At 42.9% G+C, this 21293-nt stretch overlaps 1 protein-coding gene across 1 annotated transcript in view; it reads left to right on the top strand.

The window, feature by feature from the left end:
* Positions 1-21293, top strand: part of IQGAP3 (IQ motif containing GTPase activating protein 3) — a 186238-nt gene that overhangs the window by 104852 nt on the left and 60093 nt on the right. Inside the window, 5 exon segments of the mRNA XM_068253575.1 lie at positions 1676-1846; positions 2627-2710; positions 4362-4433; positions 17189-17258; positions 19067-19275. Of these exon segments, the coding sequence (XP_068109676.1) occupies positions 1676-1846; positions 2627-2710; positions 4362-4433; positions 17189-17258; positions 19067-19275 (606 nt within the window).

The following is a 21293-nucleotide window of genomic DNA, read 5'->3' as shown; positions in this document are numbered from 1 at the left end:
ATGGTGGCTGCCTCTTTGTTTCTATTTTTTAAATTTCATTTACTTTTACATGGCAATTGACTGACTGTCAATCTGGTCTTTTGGAACAAGCCTGCAGCTAGGGGAGTCAGATCTCCTAATTTCATCTGTTTGATTGGACCATTTCCAAACTGCATAAAGTTTGCATGCACTCAGAATTTTTGGCTTCTGACTGACCCTCCCAAGTAAGAACAAAAGACTTCCAAATGTCACATAGTGGAAGATGCGCACTTTAACAACAAGCTGATCAAAATTATTTTTATAGATTGTGCGGCGATTTACACACAGTGCCACCCAAAACCATCTGTAATATTTTGGGGGCAGTACATCACCAAGTATGGAAAGTCAGAACATGTTCACACTATACGTGTTGTGTTGCCCCATGTTGCTGCATGTGAAGGCACTGCTCGTAAAATCGCATAAGGATGCTCACATCTCTGTTGTAATGGATCGTATTCTCCTACTGCGCCATCTCCAGGGTGTTTCTAAAGGAAAAAGCATGTGTTCTATAGAAATTGGTCATGTTATGAAAAAGCACATGCATTTTCTTTTTATGTGAAGGGTGTGTTATTCCCACTTCGTTTGATGCCTTTGCTATTTTTATATCAAATACATCATACCTTATTTACAATGTCGCAGAAGCCAGAGCTGCAAAAAGGGTTAACTTTCCAGCTATCACAGGCATAACGCACAGTTAAGTAGCTCTTATCAAGCTCTTATCAAATGCCTTCCTGGGCTTTCAAGCCCTCTGCTGACTATTTGTTGTCCAGCGCTGCATAATATGTTGACGCTTTATAAATACAATAAATAATAAGCCATCCATCCTGGATTGGGCCTGACAGAAATGAACATAAGGGCCATGTCCTTAGCATACAGTCTCCAAACCTCTGGTAGTATTCAACTCTCTGCCAGAGTTCAAAAGAGAGGGCTTCGTGAGACATTTTCAGGTGGACTGCACATCTAGCCACTGAGAAATAAAGGTTCTCGGTAAGACCCGAGACACACTGTGAGCGCTTTCTTACAGCTTTTCTGAGCATCAGCACTATCTGAGCGTTTTTAAAAATGTACTTTATGGTTTAATAGTTTCATATCTGTGAATTCATAAGATCATTGATAGGACTTGTGGGCATGGAGACATCAGCCTAAAGGTGCCCATTAACGGTACAATTTTTCACTAAATGCAATCTTTCGATGCGATTTGAATGATCGTAACTAAGATTGCATTTGGTGAAAAAATTGTACCGTTAATGGCACCTTAACAGATATTCTGCCAGATTTCTCCCGGTCTGAAAGGGGGTTGGAGTTTCCTTTCTTGCTGGGAGGGCATCAGCTCCAATATCAGCCCAGTCCTTCAGGACAAATCCTTTAAGAGATCTGGAACCACAGATCTTTGTGGTCCTTTTCCATCATCTGTTTTATTAAATTCCATCTATCGACAGAACAGCAGGACACTGACCAAAACATAATACTTTGGATTATTCTGCACAAAGACTTTACCGCTCATTGGACTCCAGGGCTGTGGAGTCTGTACAAAGACTGTGTGTATGTGTGTCTATGTATGTGATGTATGTACATGCACACATAGGTGTTTCTAAAGACAATTTGAGTAATAAGATTATATTGGATCTTTTGAAATGTATAACTCTTTGCATTTCAGTCTGTGATCAACCATGTGACCAGCGGTTTCCAGAGAGAAAGGCAGTGGGAAGCCAATACTGATATGCTAGTGAAACTTCAAGCTCATATGAGGGGGTTTCTGGTCCGCAAGGCCTTTTCTGACCGAATGCATCTGTTACACAAGCAAATCCCAGCTGTCATCCTCATACAGGTGAGATATGTTCATTAAATTCCCTTGTGGAATGAGTCGAGCATGCCTTGAAATCCCATTTCATCCATGAGGAGCTACATAGGCAGACTGATTCAGCAGTCCGCAAGACTGAAAGGTGGTTTGCCTTATATGAAAAGTCTGTGAGGAGTTGGAGGAGAGGGGAAAAGTATCGCCTTGTGTGCTACTACAAGGAGGTCACTTTGCCAATTTAAAGTCTATACTAAATTTGAGAGCTTTTGCACAGGTTCTGTGACACTTTGAGTGAAGAAAAAAATTGTTTTTGATCTATTAAAGTAAAAATTACCCCTTATAAAAAAAATGGAGCCTTTTATGTGTGGGTCGGGAGCACATCATGTAGGGAATGAGCAGGGGCAAGGGGGACCAGAGCTTTACTGGGGCTCCAACTTCCAATTCACCCCCCTCCGACAAAGTGGTCCATCCTTCAGATCAGGTGTTTGTGGCTTCACTTGTTATGGGTGTGAAGATTATGATGTCCACACTTGTTTTATGACCCTTGAAAGAAGGGCCCAAGGTTGGGAGGGTCACCATGGTTAGACAAGGAAAAGGGTGTGAACATTGGAGGGACCCATCAAAATTTTGCTGCCGAGCCATATAAAGTCAGGAGTCCTGACTAAAAATCTTGAAAATGTTGGCTGGAGTTAGGCTTTAGTTTTGAATAATATGCTCTTTTTCCTGTGTGCATTAGAATATTAGAAGTGATTTTGGAAACTGTATGTACTTTTTTAAATAGTGCACCTTTATCTCTATGTGGTGTTACAGGCGCACTGGCGAGGATACAGGCAGCGTCGAGCTTATCTCCAGAGAATGAGCTACTTGCGCAAGAACATCAGAGCTGTTGTTAAGGTAGATATGTTCTCACTTTTCATTGTGAGTCTTTTGACTTGAAACAGCGGTTAGCTAAACATCTGTGGCATGATGGCAAGAGTACCCAGCACCTATCCTAACCTTATCCCTCCGGTTAAAGTGCCTAAACGGAACTATGCCTGGACGGAACTAACCATAAACCCTGCACAAACCCCCAAGAGATACCTAACCTTACCCCCCCCTCCCCCACCCCACCTAATGCCTAACCTTAACCTAGACCTATTTACTTTTGGGCGCCAAGATTAAAATCTGCTATTATCATTAAATTCTATGTAGTAGCATATCGGCTCCTACGCTCTTACTCACATTGCGCACACAAATGACTGGCTGGGGGCTAGATTGCCGATAATTAACGCTGGCTTCTATGAGACATCTACTGGTAGCGGTGCCCAAGACATGATCTGTGGTGGCAAAGTTGTTTGAGCTATTGCCTTGCAACTCTGTGGTCCTGGGTTAGAATCTCAGTCAGATTGTTCAGATTGGTTGTTCTCCCTTGTTTTGGTTGAAACTGTTGGAGTTGATTCACAAAGATTTTCTTATAAATTCTCACCTTACTTATTTTCACCTTATTTTCACATTTAAGACGACTGAAGTGAGAAGAACATGGAGGCTGCCATGTTTATTTCCTTTTACAACCATGCCAGTTCCTTGGCAGCCCTGCTGATCTATTTAGCTGCAGTAGCTTATCTTGTCAGATAAGGAAATACATATGGCAGCCTCCATATCGCTCTCATTTCAGTTCTTTAATGAGAGATTAATTGTGAGTTAATTCATGAAATGAGTTTTGTGAATCTGACTCAAACAGAAACCTTTTTTATGCTGTATATCCAAATCCAGATTTGCCGGAAATAAAACCTTTATCCACATATATCAGTATGTACAGTATAGTATATGACTTTGAAGTGAAAATAAACTTATGATATGAATTGTATGTGTAGTACAGCTATGAAAGCGCAGTACAGGAAGAGTTAGGAAACTTCAGTTATCTATGCAAAAGAGCTTATCTGAGCTTCACAACCCAAAAAGTAGTCGTAAGGCGCGTACACATGCCCTATTGTTACAAACCACAGTAGAGTCTGAGGGACCTGTCGTTTGTAACAATACAGTGTGTATATGCGCCTGTAGACAGCACTGTCTTTTGAAGCTCTTATCTCAAATGTCTCTCATATGTCTCTCATTGTTTCTTATTTGTTTATGGTTTTCCTTAAGAGGTAAGTTGAAAAGGTCATTAGCTCTGTTCTGTGAAATTATTTAAAATACTGTGTAAGGTGTAAACTGCATATATTAGAGAATGATGCAATGTTGTTAAAAAAAAAAACTATATAACTTAAAATAAAAATGAGATGCTATCTTTTCTACTAATGTTCTATTAATTATCCATACTACACATAGAATTAATTATATCATAAGTTTTTTGTTTTTGTTTTGTTTTTTCCGCTTCAGTGTCACTTTAAATTATGACCTCCCAGAATAGAAACAGTATTATGTAGTGGACTGCATGTAGATTATGGTAAATTGACCAAACGGTTTGACTGCGCCAGACATAAACTACCCTATGTCTGTTCTCTGTAATTACACCAATGTCCATGTGGCAGGTATTAACTATAAACTTTCTGTTAACCAATCATAGATTCAATCATTTTTAAGGATGTGGCTGATCCGGAAGAGATATCTTCAGAGACTGCGATTTTTCCAGAGAAATGTAAGGAATCTATAAAGTCTTTCTGATTTTCAGTACTAGATTTTGTGGTTTTGTCTTGGTGAGCAGAATAGGACGGTGGGAAGTGTCACATAAAGGACAAATACTCTTTAAACTGAAATTTCAATTGTAGCATGTGTTTTTTTTTCCCTTGCTAGTCTTGTACAGACCAGCAGTGGTGGAGCGTGTTTTGTTTTTGTTTTTTCTTTTTGTTTAACCACTTCGCATCCCCTGTTTGCCCCTTATGGACCAGAGCAGTTTTGACATTTTAGCTGTGTCCCTATTTAATCAGCAATAACGTTATCCCTACTTATGACACTAAATGAAATCTATATAATTTTTTGCAAAACTAAGGCTTTTATTGTAAGGCATTTTTCTCTCGAACAATTTTGTTTATTATGCATTTTAATAGGAAACAGGTAAAGAAATAGAAAAAAAAAACATTATTTTTCAGTTTTACCAATTCCAGTTTAAAAATAAAACGCGCACAATAGTAGATTAAAAAAAACACATTTTGTTTGGCTATTTCTACTGTTTGTCACAAAACTTAAATTACATTCCTGTCACAATTTGTGGTGAAGATATTTGATTCTGATATAATGCTACAGTGTATATTTTTTTACTATGAACTGAGAAACAAAGTATTTTTAATGGTAAAAATTAATCTTATTAGCTCAGGGAACATATATTTGCTTTCACTAATTCGTGCTGCAGTAGATAGTGATGGAGGTTTTGCACAGGAGCAAGCCCAATCGTGCACAGATGTGCTTCAGCTACAAGACTTAGATGTATGTCCTCGTGGCTTAGATGAAGTCACAGAGGACATAGATGTACTGTAGTGGTGGAAAAAGTGGTTAAGTCTCTACAGCTACATACAGGATACTACACACCTCCTGAACCAACTGGCAGTCATCGGCCCTGTGCCTGGAGGCACCATTCTTGCCACTATGGATGTAGAGTCTCTGTACACCAGCATCCCCCATAATGATGGTATTGCGGCCTGTCACGAATATCTTCAAGATTTGGGCACACCTATAAAGCCAATTTCTGAACTGATGAGATTCATTCCCACCCACAATTATTTCACTTTTGGAGAGGACCTCTATTTACAGCAAATGGGAGTGGCAATGGGCTCATGATTTGCACCGCAGTATGCAAATATCTTCATGGCAAAGATTGAAGAATACCTTGATACTTGCCATATAAAACCTATGGCCTACTTCAGTTTTTATAGATGATATCTTGATCATCTGGTCTGCAAGTGAGGAGGATCTTATCCAATTTCACATGAACTTCAATGCCTTTTACCCCACAATCAAACTGAAACTGAGCTACTCTCACAGCGAGATTAACTTTTTTGACACCACCATATACAGGTAGTCCCTGACTTACAAACGCCCGACTTATGAACGACCCGCTGATACGAACAGCATGGATTCTCTGTTTCCATGGGAACAAGTAAAAAAAAAATCAAATTGGACTTGTAGTTTTTTGAAAATTGATTTAGGAAAAAAAACTAAGAAAAAAATGTCTTTTAAACTTGTATAAACAGGTACAAAGGGCAGAGGTGACACACAGGGACACTAGAGGCACAGAGGAGGTACAGGGGACAGTGATGGCACAGTGTTCTGTTCTTAAAGGGAACCAGAGACGAAGCACCCTCATGTATTTTACAAGATATTCATGGGAACATGACCGTAAACACCTACCCTGCTCCGCTTTGCTGCCATTTATCCTCGAAGCAGCAAAGCAGAGCCTCAGGGGGGCAGGCTTGGGTTTTAAAAGACATCACAGAAGACTGACTCAGCTATAACCATTCCGGGAAAAGCTAGACTAAATGCTCAGTCGGGGATTCTTATCAGGGCTGATAACAGGCAGATTTAACAGAGAAAAATGAAACAGAGCAGGGTAGGTGTTTACTGTCATGTTCCCATTGATATATATGGTAAAATACATGAGGATGCTTTGTCTCTGGTTCTCTTTAAGAACAGATTCAAGTTAAGAACGAACCTACAGTCCCTATCTCGTTTGTTAACCAGGCACTACCTGTACATCAGAGAGAACAGCCTACAAATGTACCGCAAACCGACAGATGGTCCCACATCCCTCAGGTATGACAGTTTCCACCCCAAACATAAAGAATTCCATAATTTACAGCCAGGCAATAAGATGCAATCGGATCTGTTCAGACAGGGATGACAGAGACAAACACCTGGGTTACCTGAAGAAGAATATCATTAAACAGGGATACAATCCTTTAATGGCTGAGACCCCAAATCAAGAAAGCTAACATCCCTAGGACTCAGCTCCTGAGGTAGAAGCATAACCAGGAAGAGAGCAGTGTCCCATTGGTGGTCACCTACAACCCACGCCTGGAAATCTTAACCACTTAAGGACCGCAGTGTTAAACCCCCCTAAAGACCAGGCCATTTTTCATTAAATTGGCCACTGCAGCTTTAACCACTTAAAGAGGAACTCCAGCCTAAACAAACATACTGTCATTAAGTTACATTAGTTATGTTAATTAAAATAGATAGGTAATATATTTTCTCCCATCGTCCTCCAGGATGGCTGTTGAGATATTGTTTGTCCCTCCCCAAACGGAAACACCTGTAAGAGTAATTAAAATTAAGACAGCACGCCCATAAAAGACACCTCCCCCATTCTCACTTCAGTTTTTGTTTGTTTCCCATGTTCACCCAGCGGATACCTGTCTTAGAGTTTGTTATTTATCGCATGGGTATGCCTGGGGCGCCTATGTAGCTAGGTAGAGTTTTTATTCCGGGATGGTGGTGGAGGCTGTGAGTGGGAGACTCCGGCCTTAGCTACAGGGGTGTGTGGTAGATGTTACCTTCGCTGCAGCTATCCGGTGGATCAGGATCGCCACCATCCTGCCGCCTATCGGGCTCCCCGTGGTGTCAGAGCGGCTGGCGTCTTCCGGGTAGGAAGGCGTACTGACGTCCGCGTCATGCGCGCGTCACTTCCGCCGGTCGCTCACTGGTCAAAGGGCAGGAAGTACTTCTTTCACCTCAGAGGCGGCGCCCTGACTGACACGCGCATATAGCGCGATTACACACGTGGGACGCCGGCTGAAAGCGTGCAGCATGGAGCAGGAGCAGACCTCCGGAACTGCAGCGGAAGCCAAGCCGAGCCTTTCATCCGCAATGGACTCAGCAGAGGTATGGCTTAATGCTGTGATGGCGACCTGATTGGTGGTAGTCTATGTACACAGCTGACTGATTGTTTTATGCTGGTTGTTTTGCAGAGACCCACGCAGCAGCAATCAGAAAGGCTGAGATGCCAGAAGTGTAATATTAGATTGCATGAGGGGGCTACTAGGAATATTTGTAAACAGTGCCAGCCAGTTTTAAAAAAGCAGGCTTCAGAGGGAGAATCGTCAGAAACTACCCTAGCTCTGCTAGATTTAATGAAATCGATGAAGAATGAAATGACAAATACTTTTTCAGCCTTCAGGTCTGCCTTCTTACCTAACCCGACTGCACAGGGTACGGGTCAGATTATGCCTATTAATGATCCAGATGCTGCAGGCCCATCTTCACCCCAGTCCCATAATAGCTCTGAAATTCAGCCCGCTCAGCCCATACCGCTGGTTCCGGTTAATATGGCTCAGCGGTTTTCTGAAGGTGAAACCGAGGAAGGTGAAGCAATAGGTTCTGACACTTCAGAGGGTTCGGTAGTGATTAAAATCCCAAAATATTTGTTTAATAGAGAGGAAACTGATGAGTTACTGAAGGCAGTTTATGAGTCAGAACATATCAAGACAGATACACCATCTGCATCCGTACAGGATGAAATATACAGAGGGTTAAAGAGCCGTGTCTCTAGAGCTTTTCCAATTCATGATTCTATAAGAGATTTAATTAAATCCCAATGGAAAGATCCAGAAAAGCGTTTATTTATCCCGAGATCCTTTAAGCGCAGATTCCCCTTTAAGGAAGAGGAGGAGGAGCCTTGGGCGAAATGCCCAAAGCTCGACGCAGCTTTAGCGCAGTATTCGAAAAATACTGACCTTTCCTTTGAAGATACAGGATCTTTGAAGGAACCCATGGACAGGAAGGCCGAGATCTTGCTAAAACGGGCATGGGACGCAGTATCTTTTGCATTTAAACCTGCAATTGCTTCCATCTGTTTAGCAAGGAATCTAGACAAGTGGATGCGAGGTCTGCAGGATCAGCTTGCAAAGGGTACTCCCCCCCCGAAACCATTTTGGAATCTTTGCCGGTTATATCCAAAACGGTTTCATACTTAGCGGATGCGGCATCGGAGTCATTACGCGCATCAGCAAAGGCAGCGGCCTTGATAAATTCGTCTCGTCGTGCTGTATGGCTCAATGCTTGGGAGGGTGACTCTACCTCTAAGCATAAGCTATGCGCTATGGAATTTTCCGGGGAACTTTTATTTGGAAAGGATCTAGATACGGTTCTGGAGAGATCTTCCAATAGGGGTAAAAAATTTCCGGATAAAAGAAAGAAAACTGCTCAGAGGCCCTTTCAGTTTGGGAGAGGGTTTAACCGCAGAGAACAAGCAGGCAGGGGTACACCACAGAATAGGTGGACATACAATACTGGGAGGGGAAGGTCATCCTTTCTGTTCAACAGACCCAACCCCCCTTCTCCAAAGCCCGGTAAATGACTCACAGGTTCAGGTCGGGGGGAGGTTAATTCAGTTCGCTCCGCTTTGGAGTCAAATAACTACAAACGAGTTCATTATCGATTTGATAACCTACGGTTACAAAATAGAATTCAATTCCCCTCCTCCCCCCAACCTACTAATTACAAATTCTCCGAAGGATCCGAAAAGGTCAGTAGCTCTAACTCAGTCAATCCTAGACTTACTCCAAAAGAACGTAATAAGGAGGGTACCTGCTCTGGAGCAAGGTCAGGGGTTTTACTCAAGAGTGTTCTTAGTTCAAAAACCCTCAGGCAAGTTCCGCATGATTTTGAATCTAAAGCCATTGAACCCCCACATTGTGGAGAAGAAGTTTCGCATGGAATCTGTGTCTTCCGTTCGGAACTTAATATGGGGAGGGGCCTTCATGGCAACGGTCGACCTGGAAGACGCTTACCTTCATGTTCCTATCCATCCAGCATACCAGAGTTTTCTAAGGTTCGCAGTTCAGATAGGCGACACTCTGGGTCATTATCAATACCAGGCATTACCGTTCGGCATCTCCTCGGCGCCAAGAATCTTCACGAAGGTGGTGGCGGAAGTTATTGCGCATCTTCATCTCCACAATGTGAGGGTTCTACCGTATCTCGACGATTTTCTTTTCCTGGCAAAATCAGAGGGAATCTTAAGAGAGCAGCTAAATTTTTCTCTCCAGACCCTGAAGAATTTAGGATGGCTGGTAAGCGTAGAGAAATCCCAGTTAGAACCCAGTCAGGAAAGGGTGTTTCTGGGATTAAATTGGGATACGGTAAAACGAAAGGTTTTTCTCCCACAAAGCAAGCAGGAGAGACTGACAGGAAAGATTCAGGTTTTCTTAACGTCATCTCAGATATCCCGTCGTCAGGTAATGTTGGGACAGATGTCGTCAACATTCCCAGCAGTGGAATGGGCACAAGCCCACTTCCGGGGCCTCCAGACTTGGTTTTTATCCAGCTGGGACAGGACACAGTCCTCACTAGACAACCAGGTGGGAATTCCGCCTTACGTGAAGACCTCACTACACTGGTGGCTAGTTCCACAGCAGTTATCCCAGGGTCGTGCTTGGATCCAGGAGAACCCTCAGAAGGTCTTCACCGATGCCAGTGCCTGGGGGTGGGGGGCCCATTACCTTTCACACCAGGTCCAGGGAGTTTGGGGATTAGAGATGAAGCAGCAATCCTCAAATTTCAGAGAGTTAATGACAGTGAAACTAGCACTAATTCAACTCCGAGACCATGTTGTGGGGAAGGACGTTCTGATCTTTTCAGACAACATGGTAACGGTGTCCTACATAAGGAAACAGGGGGGCACCAGAGTACAGAATCTGAGGAATTTAGCTTTGGAAATATGTTTCTGGGCCGAGCAGAACCTAAAGTCCCTCTCGGCTGTACATATACGAGGGAAAGACAACAGTCTGACAGATTCTCTCAGCAGGCAATGGATAGAGGAAGCCGAGTGGGAGTTAAACCACGAGGTGTTTCGTCAGATCACGGACAGATGGGGTTGGCCCCTGATAGATCTGTTTGCAGCCCCGAACAATACGAAAGTGAAGGACTTTTGTTCTCTCCATCCATCAGTCTCGAGGGAACGTTTGGATGCATTGACAGTGGAATGGCCGAAGGGTCTTCTCTATGCTTTCCCACCGTTCAACCTCATATCGAGAGTTCTGAAGAAGATAGAGCAGTCCGAAGCTACTGTAATTTTCATTGCCCCCTGGTGGCCAAGAAGGGCCTGGTTCCCTTACCTCCGGTCACTAGTAATAGAGGGGCCCTGGCATCTGGACAACAGGCAGGATCTGTTGGTGCAGGATTCGAATTTCCATCCAAATCTACAGATGCTAAAATTGACAGCCTGGATGTTGAGGAAGACATCCTTGTAAATCTGGGGTTCTCAAAAGGTGTAACAGCCACTTTAATAAGATGTAGGAAGGAATCTACAAGGAAGAAATATGCAAAAATTTGGAGGGCATACTCTTCTTGGAAAGTTAAAAACAATATACGATCGGATGATCTAAGATTTATTTTAGAATTTTTACAGTCAGAAGTGGACATGGGGCTGAAGGCAAGCACCTTAAGGGTCCATGTATCCGCCTTATCAGTTTTTTTGCAGACACAGTTGTCAAGAAATATTTTTGTTAAAAAAATTTTAATTTCCGTGACAAGGGCACAACCAGTTCCGGGGAAGTTGGTTCCTCCTTGGGATTTATCACTAGTGTTAAAGTTTCTTACTTCTGATAAGTTTGAACCTATTGCTGAGACCCCCTTAAAAAATTTGACACTTAAGGTCGCTTTTCTGGTGGCGGGCGGACATCACAGTGGGGGGGGGGCGCCGGCGGGCATCACGGCTATGTCGGGGGGGGGGGGGGGGGATTAGTACCTCACAGCTCTGTCAGCGGAGCTAGGAGGGATAGAGGGAGCAGCCAATCGGGCTACAGTAAAGAATTAGGGAGGGATAGGGAAATAAAGGGGAGGACCAGGGAGGGCAGTAGGGAGGAAAAAACCCTCCCAGCATGCTTTGCTACATCTGTTACGCGGCCTGTGGCGAAAAAGAGGATTCCTATTCAGCCCACAAAAAAGTAAGAAAGATTTTTAACTTCAATACTGTCTTTTTTGCTACCTGCCAAACTGTTTAACAAACTTAAACAGAGACTTAAATTTGCTTTTGTTGCCTAACAGTTACTCTTTAAAGTGGATCCGAGATGAACTTTTACGCATTGCATAATTGTGTTCCTTTCCTATTGTTTATAGGGCATTCCTCAAGCCAAATACTTTTTTGCTTTTGTTTTAATACTCTAATTCCCTATAAACTAAACAAGCCACGCACACAGGTTTTCAGAGAGCCAAGGCACTTTCAGACAGTAGCAGTGTTGCCAATTCATCCCTTTAATTACTGACACATCTAAGTTATACAGGTTCTGGGGCTGCTTACACATAATCAGTGCCTTAACTGCATCTACCTAGCCATGAAACCCTGTATAATTCATATGTGTCAGTGATTAAAGGGATGAGTTGGCAACACTGGACGGTAGCAAGGGCTCATGGGGGCTCAGTCTGGGCAGGAGGAGGGGGAGGTATTACTAGCCAGAGATTTCAGAGGCGAGGAGGGGGGGATTAGGTTTTTTGCTCAAGATGCAGATAAGCCTGCCTCTGTGTAATGTTTACAAACATGGCTGCTGTCATTGTATCACAGGAAGAAATAAACATATTATATTAAAGCTGTTTGCCGCTAGATTTGCTGTGTAAACTATCTAAACTTTAGATAAGATATATAGACAAGTTACTTGTTATGGTTAGTTTTTCATCTCGGATCCGCTTTAAGGACTAGACACTTTTTTTCCATTCAGACCACTGAGGCCTTAACGGTTTATTGCTCGGTCATGCAACCTACCACCTAAATGAATTTTACCTCGTTTCTTGTCACTAATACAGCTTTCTTTTGGCGCTATTTGATTGCTGCTGTGATTTTTAGTTTTTATTATATTCATCAAAAAAGACATGAATTTTGTCAAAGATTTTTTTTAACTTTTTGTGCTGACATTTTTCAAATAAAGTAAAATTTCTATATACATTTTTGTCTAAATTTATTGTGCTACATGTCTTTGATTAAAAAAAAAATTCCAATAAGTGTATATTTATTGGTTTGGGTAAAAGTTATGGTGTTTACGAACTACAAACTCCTCCTCTTGTCCCCCCCCCCCCCCCCCCCCCATTCCCTTTAGATTGTAACCTCGCAAGGGCAGGGCTCTCTCCCTGTTTTGGGTCTTGGAAATCATTGTACGTTTTATTCATCATGTTCCTTTTATCACTGTCATTACCACTTTTGTATTTTGTATTCTGTATGCTGTATTATTTTTTGTATTTTGTCACTAAGTATGCATCTTGTATATTAGTGTACACCATTGTCTCTTTTATGTACCCCATGTTTGTTTCTTACTTTGTACAGCGCTACGGAATATGTTGGCGCTTTATAAATCAATAATAATAATAATGGTGCAAAAAGTGAATTTTCCCATTTTGAAGCATCTCTGACTTTTCTGAGCACCTGTCATGTTTCATGAGGTGCTAGAATTCCAGGATAGTATAAATACCCCCCAAATGACCCCGTTTTGAAAAGAAGACATCCCAAAGTATTCACTGAGAGGCATGGTAAGTTCATAGAAGATTTTATTTTTTGTCACAAGTTAGTGGAAAATGACACTTTGGGCTTGATTCACAAAGCGGTGCTAACTGTTAGCACGCCTGTGAAAACCCCCTTAGCACGTCTAAACAAGCTTTTCGCGCATAAAACTTTACGCGCACAAAACTTTATGCGCGTAAAACTTTACGCGCGTACTGCACAGAGCACAGGGCGCACCGCGCGAAGTGCCCATTAAAGCCTATGGGACTTAGCGCGCGTAAAACTTTGCGCGCGTAAAACTTTACGCGCGCAAAGTTAGCGCACGATCTGATTGAGAAATCCGGTGCTAACCTACTTAGCACCCTGGTTAGCGCGTCTAAAGACTTTAGACGTGCTAAGTAGGTTAGCACCGCTTTGTGAATCAAGCCCTTTGTGACAAAAAAAAATAAGTTTCCATTTCTGCTAACTTGTGACAAAAAAAAAAAAATGAAATCTGCCACGAACTCACCATGCCCCTCTCTGAATACTTTGGGATGTCTACTTTCCAAAATGGGGTCCTTTGCGGGGTGTTTTATTGTCCTGGCATTTTGGAGGGTGCTAAATTGTAAGCACCCCTGTAAAGCCTAAAGGTGCTCATAGGACTTTGGGCTCCTTAGCGCACCTAGGCTGCAAAAAAGTGTCACAGTGGTATCGCCGTACTCAAGAGAAGTAGCATAATGTGTTTTGGGGTATATTTTTACACATACTCATGCTGGGTGGGAGAAATATCTCTGTAAATGACAATTTTTTTATTCATTTACACACAATTGTCCATTTACAGAGATATTTCTCCCACCCAGCATGGGTATGTGTAAAAATACACCCCAAAACAAATTATACTACGTCTCCTGAGTGCGGCAATACCACGTGTGACACTTTTTTGCAGCCTAGATGCGCTAAGGGGCCCAACGTCCTATGAGTACCTTTAGGATTTCACAGGTCATTTTGAGGCATTTGATTTCCAGACTACTCCTCACGGTTTAGGGCCCCTAAAATGCCAGGGCAGTTTAGGAACCCCACAAGTGACCCCATTTTAGAAAGAAGACACCCCAAGGTATTCTGTTAAGAGTATGGTGAGTTCATAGATGATTTAATTTTTTTGTCACAAGTTAGCGGAAATTGATTTTTATTATTGTTTTTTTTTCACAAAGTGTCATTTTCCACTAACTTATGACACAAGTGAATCCCCCCTCCTTTTCTCCTCACCAACAGAGCTCTCTGTTGGTGGGGTCTGATAACCCCCCAGATGTATGTATGTATGTTTTTTGCTTGTGTGGTTGGTTATTTTTAAATAAAATGTGGTGGTTTTTTTTTTTTAACTATTATACACCACCCTCCCTTCCCCCGCCAGCCAATCCCTGTGATCACCTCTGTGTCTCAGGACAGGAGGGGACAGCCGTGTCACGGCTATCCCCAGTACAGCGCTGCTGTAGATCGCAGCGCTGTACGGGTAATTAGGCGTCGGTTTCGCCGTCTAACAGTCTCCCGAGCGGCGATGTATTAATGGGCGAACACTGCCATTCAAGCGCAGGAGACTTGGGCGCAGCAGTGAGTAACTTCAGCGCCGTCAGACGGAGCTGAAGTTACTTATAAAACACTATAATTCGGCCTCCAGCAATAGCTTGAAGCCGAAGTATTTCATTCCCGCCATCCATGGTGGCCTGGCGGGGGAATAGTATTTAAAATCAATGGGAATTTGTGCAGGAGCAGGATACAGGCTGTATCCTGCGCCCAAGTCTCCTGCGCCGATTCCTCTCGTACGCTTAATGGGTGGCTTAAAATTGGAAAACATGAGACTAAAGGCCCATACACACGTCGGATTTTTGCGAACGTCCCGTCGTTTGAACGTTCCGTCGTTCAGTCGTTCGCACGTCAAATCCGACGTGTGTACAGACTATAGTTCGGGTGATAAGACAGGTTTCCAGTGATCCGCCAGTCTTATCACGCGAACGATAGTCCGTACACACGTCAGATTCCGCGTGCGAACGACTGAACGACGGGACGTTCAAACGACCCGTCCAGAAAAATCCGACATGTGTATGGGCCTTAACACAAGAAACCAAAGTTTATACATTGTTTCATAACTGTAGAAGATGGTTTAAACAAGGACTCTAACTTGTGCTGGTACGATGAGTTTTAAATGCCACATTTCTTTTTATTTTTTGTTTCATATGCTGGTAAGATGGTATTTACTATCATTATTCATTTTATTTGCCTTCATGTGCTGGGAAGATGGTTTTAAATGCCACAATTCTCTTTAGCTTAGAATTAATGGTGCATGTAACCAGCCCAGTTACAATTTGAACTCGAATTTAGATGTCTCCCCATTACCTCACCATCAGTCTGCTTTATTTTATGTTGAGAGAACTGTTGATCTTATCAATGTAGCCAATGTAGCCAGGATGCCTGGGAAAGCCTACTGAAGTAACAGTTAAAGAGAAACTCCAACCAAGAATTGAACTTTTTCCCAATCAGTAGCTGATACCCCATTTTACATGAGAAAGAGAATGATTTTCACAAACAGACCATCAGGGGGCGCTGTGTGACTGATTTTGTGCTGAAACCCCTCCCACAAGAGGCTCTGAATACCGCGGTACTGCTGGCAAACTGCCACAATGTAACAATGTTCAGAGACAGGAAATAGCTGTTATTAGCTGTCTAACAGACAGAGCAGCTAGAAACAGCTAAATAACCTTCCCACAGTAACAATGTCACCATGTAATAAATGTCAGAATGTGAATCTGGGAGAGGAAAGATTTTACAATGAGCAAACACTGACTAAATCATTTATACATAATTATGGTAAAAAATGAAGCACTTTTTTTACTACATTATTTTCACTGGAGTTCCTCTTTAAGACATCTAATTACATTTATGTTTGCTGAAGAATGTTTCTCCTCTGTATGTCAGTGTATATATAAGCTGTGATTTTCAGTTTTTGTCAGGAACAAGTCTGATGAAGGCTTTTATAAGCCGAAAGCTCACTGTTTATTCAGCTCTAAGTTAGCCAATAAATGGCATCATCCTGATTTAAAACTCCTTGCTTTTACTGATGGCTAACACGGTACAACACTCTACTGCTTCTTTTTAGGGCCTGCACACACTTGTGTGTTGGCCAGCAACGCAGGGGGCTACACAACCTGTGGCTCCTGCTTTGCTGGCTGCTGCATTGCTGATTCCATTAATTCACACTGAGATTGTGCAGCTCAACACACTGTGAAAAGTATGCATCAGTGTCTGGGGGACTTCAGTGAGGACATCAGACAGTGCTGATGCGTTGGTGAATTTCACTTTAGAAACACACCTATGCACTGGACTTTATTCCTACAGCAGAGGAGTAATTCTTCATGACTGTCTTTTTGTGAAATTGAGCATTTAAACTTGCTTATTTTTTTACACTTTTGTCAATGCCGATTCCAGGGCCCAAAAAAATGTCTCCAATTCCACAGCCCTTGATAAAAACAAACTGTTTTTAGCTAAACTGTGTGTGAATACTGCTTATTTTCCCCTAACAAACTCAGAGAGAATAAGCAGATAAGTTTCTCAAAAGTAGCATATTTTGCAAAGGGCACAGTAGTTCTGAAAAGAACAAGAAAGCCAAATAAATATTGGTTTAAAAACTGTATTGCCTCCTGTTTGATAGTCACTTTACAGCTGTGCGCGCGCGCACACACACACACACACACACACACACACACACACACACACACACACACACACACACACACACACACACACACACACACACACGTACGCGTTTTCCTTAGATATGGTGCTTTCTACAATACCTAAGCTCAATGTTATATTTTTCTACATTATTTTATCTATACTCCGGCCCCCCAGCGGTCTGAAGTATGTTGTCACGGCCCTTGACCAAAAATGTTTGGGGACCCCTGTTCTAGTGTAACGCTTTTTTTTTTTCTCTTTCATTGCAGATTGCGAGCATAGTTAAAATCCAGGCTTTCTTCCGAGCCAACAAAGCCCGAGGAGACTACAGGATGCTGGGTAGGTGATTCTTGGATTTTGTATCTTTTCTGTTAACTTATTTTACTGCAGCTCGTCTCACAGCAGCGCAGGCGTGTCTCGCAGTTGCTGTTCAGAAGCAGGAAAGCAGCTCCCTGTAGCCGCGATGTACATCAGTTACCATGGGAACTGCTGCCCTGCTTCCTGACTCTGCACAGCAGCCGCAAGATGCGCCCGTGCTGCTGTGAGACGAGCTGCTGAAAGAAGGTGATTGAGCTTTGAGGAGAGGGGCTGATCGGCGAATATAAGAGAGGAAGCGGCTGCCAGCTCAACAGGTAACCCGAGCCTCCTCGTTCGCGTTGCTGGAATATCCTGCGCAATATGAAAGCTTTTGCTGCAGGAAATGACTAATGATGGGGCATCTGCGTTTGGACAGCTCTTAAAGGGAAGGTTCGAGGTAATTAAAAAAGAAAAATCTACTTACCCGGGGCTTCCTCCAGCCTATGTCAGCCATCCTGTGCCAGTGGCCCGAGGTCCCCTCCGGTGCATCTACTGCGCCTGTGTGAGAGCCACTCAGGGTCGCGCTGACGTGGTCTGGAGTGTACTGCGCAGGGTCAGTAGTTCTGCGCAGAACACTCCTGATAATGTCAGGCGCAATGGATGCCATCTCAGGCCACCGTCTGGGAGCGAAGCCGTGGAGAAGGCACAGGACAGCTGTCAGGGGCTGGCGGAAGCCCGGGATAAGTAGATTTTTGTTTGATTTCCCCCGGATCTATCCTTTAAAAAGGGGGGGCACACACCATACACATTTATTTTTTTTTATTACTTTTCTATTCTAGAATTACTATCCATTTTTTCGGATTGATTATAACATTTTGAAAAATGATTGAAAACTCAAACAATTGCTTGGATCTATATATTAAGACAATCTACCCTACGCCATTCAATTTTCATAAAAATGTATCAGAAAAATTCACAACTGCTGATCGAGCTGTATAGAAAAAAAGAGAAATTCAATCAGATATCTCTAATGAATAATAAAAAAAAACGTATTTTTCTGTACAACCGATTATTTTTAGCAAATCAACGTAAAATTAGATGATTTCATTGGTGTGTCCGTGTGTGTGTGTCCGTGTGTGTGTGCCCGTGTGTGTGTGTGTGTGCCCGTGTGTGTGTGTGTGCCCGTGTGTGTGTGTGTGCCCGTGTGTGTGTGTGTGTGTGTGCCCGTGTGTGTGTGTGTGCTCGTGTGTGTGCCCGTGTGTGTGTGTGTGTGTGTCCGTGTGTGTCCGTGTGTGTGTGTGTGTGTGTGTGGCGCGCCACCTTTACACTGATAAAAACAAGCTCTGCCTCAAAGTACTGTATTTTTTGGACTAGAAGACTCACCTTTTCTCCCCCAAAATTAGGGTAAAAAAAGTCTTATAGTCCAAATGCAGGGAGTTCCTGACTTGTGAACACCTGCCAATATAAACCTCCAACCCGCAATGTTGGGGACTCCCTGTACTGTGCCCATGCAGAGGCGGACATAGGGGGACAAATGGAGGACACGGGCATAGAGGAGGGCAGAGGATGACACAAGGGGAACAGAGGAGGACACAGGGGGCATAAGGTACAAAGGGGTATAATCCACAGGGTGCCCCTTCACCATGGATGCACCAGGTTTAGTATTTTTTTTTTTCCCCCTGGTTTTTGTCCTCGGTGCGTCTTATGGTCAGGAGCGTCTTTATAGTCTGAAAAATACGGTCCTTCACAGGAATGGAAAGAGATCTGTGCCTCTAAATAGGCTTTTATGCTTGTAGTTTGAAAAGATTAATTAGTAGCTCTAACGTTTACCTCATTATATTTGAACACAGTCCATGCCAAGAATCCACCGCTCAGCATCCTGCGCAAGTTTGCCCACCTGCTGGAACAGAGTGAAAGGGACTTCTGGGAGGAGCGGGAGGTGATGAAGCTACGGGAGGAGGTAGTGAAGAAAATACGATCCAATCAACGCCTAGAAAATGACCTCAACCTTATGGACATAAAGATCGGTCTACTGGTGAAGAACAGGATCACTCTTCAGGTGTGTGAGCTAATCCTGAGAAGGTCCTGAGAAGTTTAAAGAGGAACTTTAGCAAAAAGGGAAAAAAAATAAATCGATACATTGCAAAGTGAGAAGTTAAAAAATGGAAGATAGACCAAGAAATTATTAATATTCGCCATGTAATTTGTTCATATTGTTTGACCCACAAATCAGCCTGCATGTAATCATCTTTACTACTGGCAGACATGAAAAAAAAACAGCACCAACTGCCATTATCTATAACCACACCTCTTAACAATGCAATTTGTATCCATATGTACAGAGGGAGATACTGGTTGCTCTGCAGTTGGAAATTTCCCACAGTGCAACAATGTTCAGACAGTGGACCCAAATCAAAAACTGATCATGCCTTGCATAATAATGAACATTTAAAATCCTGAATTTTGCTTTTCAACTATAACCATTCATTTATTGCAGACTTAAATTAATTGTCAGGCAAAAAAAAAAAATAGTTTCACTTACCTGGGGCTTCTACCAGCCCCATACAACCATCCTGTGCCCTCGTAGTCACTCACTGCTGCTCCAGTCCCCCACCGCCAGCTAGTTTCGTTTTTGCGCATTGCGTACATTTTTATACATTTGCGCGGGTGCAGGAACATTAAAGAGACTCCGTAACAAAAATTGCATCCTGTTTTTTATCATCCTACAAGTTCCAAAAGCTATTCTAATGTGTTCTGGCTTACTGCAGCACTTTGTACTATCACAGTCTCTGTAATAAATCAATGTATCTTTCCCTTGTCAGACTTGTCAGCCTGTGTCTGGAAGGCTGCCAAGTTCTTCAATGTTGTGGTTCTGCTATGCACTCCCCCCTCAGGGGGGAAAGAAACACACAAATGATCTCTTGAGATTCAAAAGGAAGGCTGTATACAGCCTGCTTGTGTATGGATGTATTTTCTATGTGTGGACATACTGTACATCAACCTACTTCCTGTTTTGGTGGCCATTTTGTTTGTTTATAAACAAACTTTTTAAAACTGTTTTTAACCACTTTTAATGCGGCGGAGAGCGGCGAAATGGTGACAGAGGGGAATAGGAGATGTCCCCTAACGCACTGGTATGTTTACTTTTGTGCGATTTTAACAATACAGATTCTCTTTAACGCATACATTTTTACGCGTTAGTGGTGCAATGCGTAAATGTTTTGCGTTGCATCACTAATGCGTAAAAATGTATGCGTTAATGTTCCTGCACCAGCGGAAATGTGTAAAAATGTAAGTAATGCGGCCCGCTGACCCCAAGGTCGGCAAAAACGAAATAGCTGGCATAGGGGGACTGGAGCAGCAGTGAGTGACTACGAGGGCACAGGATGGTTGTATGGGGCTGGTAGAAGCCCCAGGTAAGTGAAACACTTTTTTTTTTTTTTTTTTTTTTTCTTCCTGACGATTCCTTTAAGCTGTTCTGAGTCATTAACCTCCTTGGTGGTAATCCTGAGCTGGGATTGGGGCGGAAAACCGCAGCTAGGAGCAGTAATCCCGATCTCTGCTCGGGGTAGCCACAGGAGGCTGTGTGCAAAGTATAGAGTGCAGCGGGCGTTATTACATCCCGGGGGATCCCGACGTCTGCCGCCATTCTTCCTCTGGGGCCCTGCTTCATGACGACAGCCGGGATTTTCACTTTAGAATTGCAGCACCACCCAGAGGATGAAGGTGTAACTGCAGCGCCAGAGCCAGGGAGGTGAATGATTGAAAAACTGCTGCAGATCTCCCTGGCAGCATGATTTTTTCCAGGTTTTAGGGTCTGAAAGGGTGCAAAGAAATTTCACTGCTTCTAAACCCTAAAATCTGGAAAGAATCATAACGCCAAGGGGGTTAATTGTGCTTGCTCCTTCCTCCATCATTAAGCTATTACCGTTGGCCAGTTGTCAACATATTTTATAATGTCATGTTGGTGAAATAAGTTGTAGAAAGGGATCCTAGAATGTATGAACCGGGCCTGAGTTTCATTCCATAAACAGTTGGACACTGGTTCACTTTCATAAAGCCTTAACTTTCATTTTG

This window comes from Hyperolius riggenbachi, chromosome 9, assembly GCF_040937935.1.
Source record: "Hyperolius riggenbachi isolate aHypRig1 chromosome 9, aHypRig1.pri, whole genome shotgun sequence".
Classification (NCBI taxonomy): domain Eukaryota; kingdom Metazoa; phylum Chordata; class Amphibia; order Anura; family Hyperoliidae; genus Hyperolius; species Hyperolius riggenbachi.
This window is presented reverse-complemented; position numbering and strand designations above follow the sequence as displayed.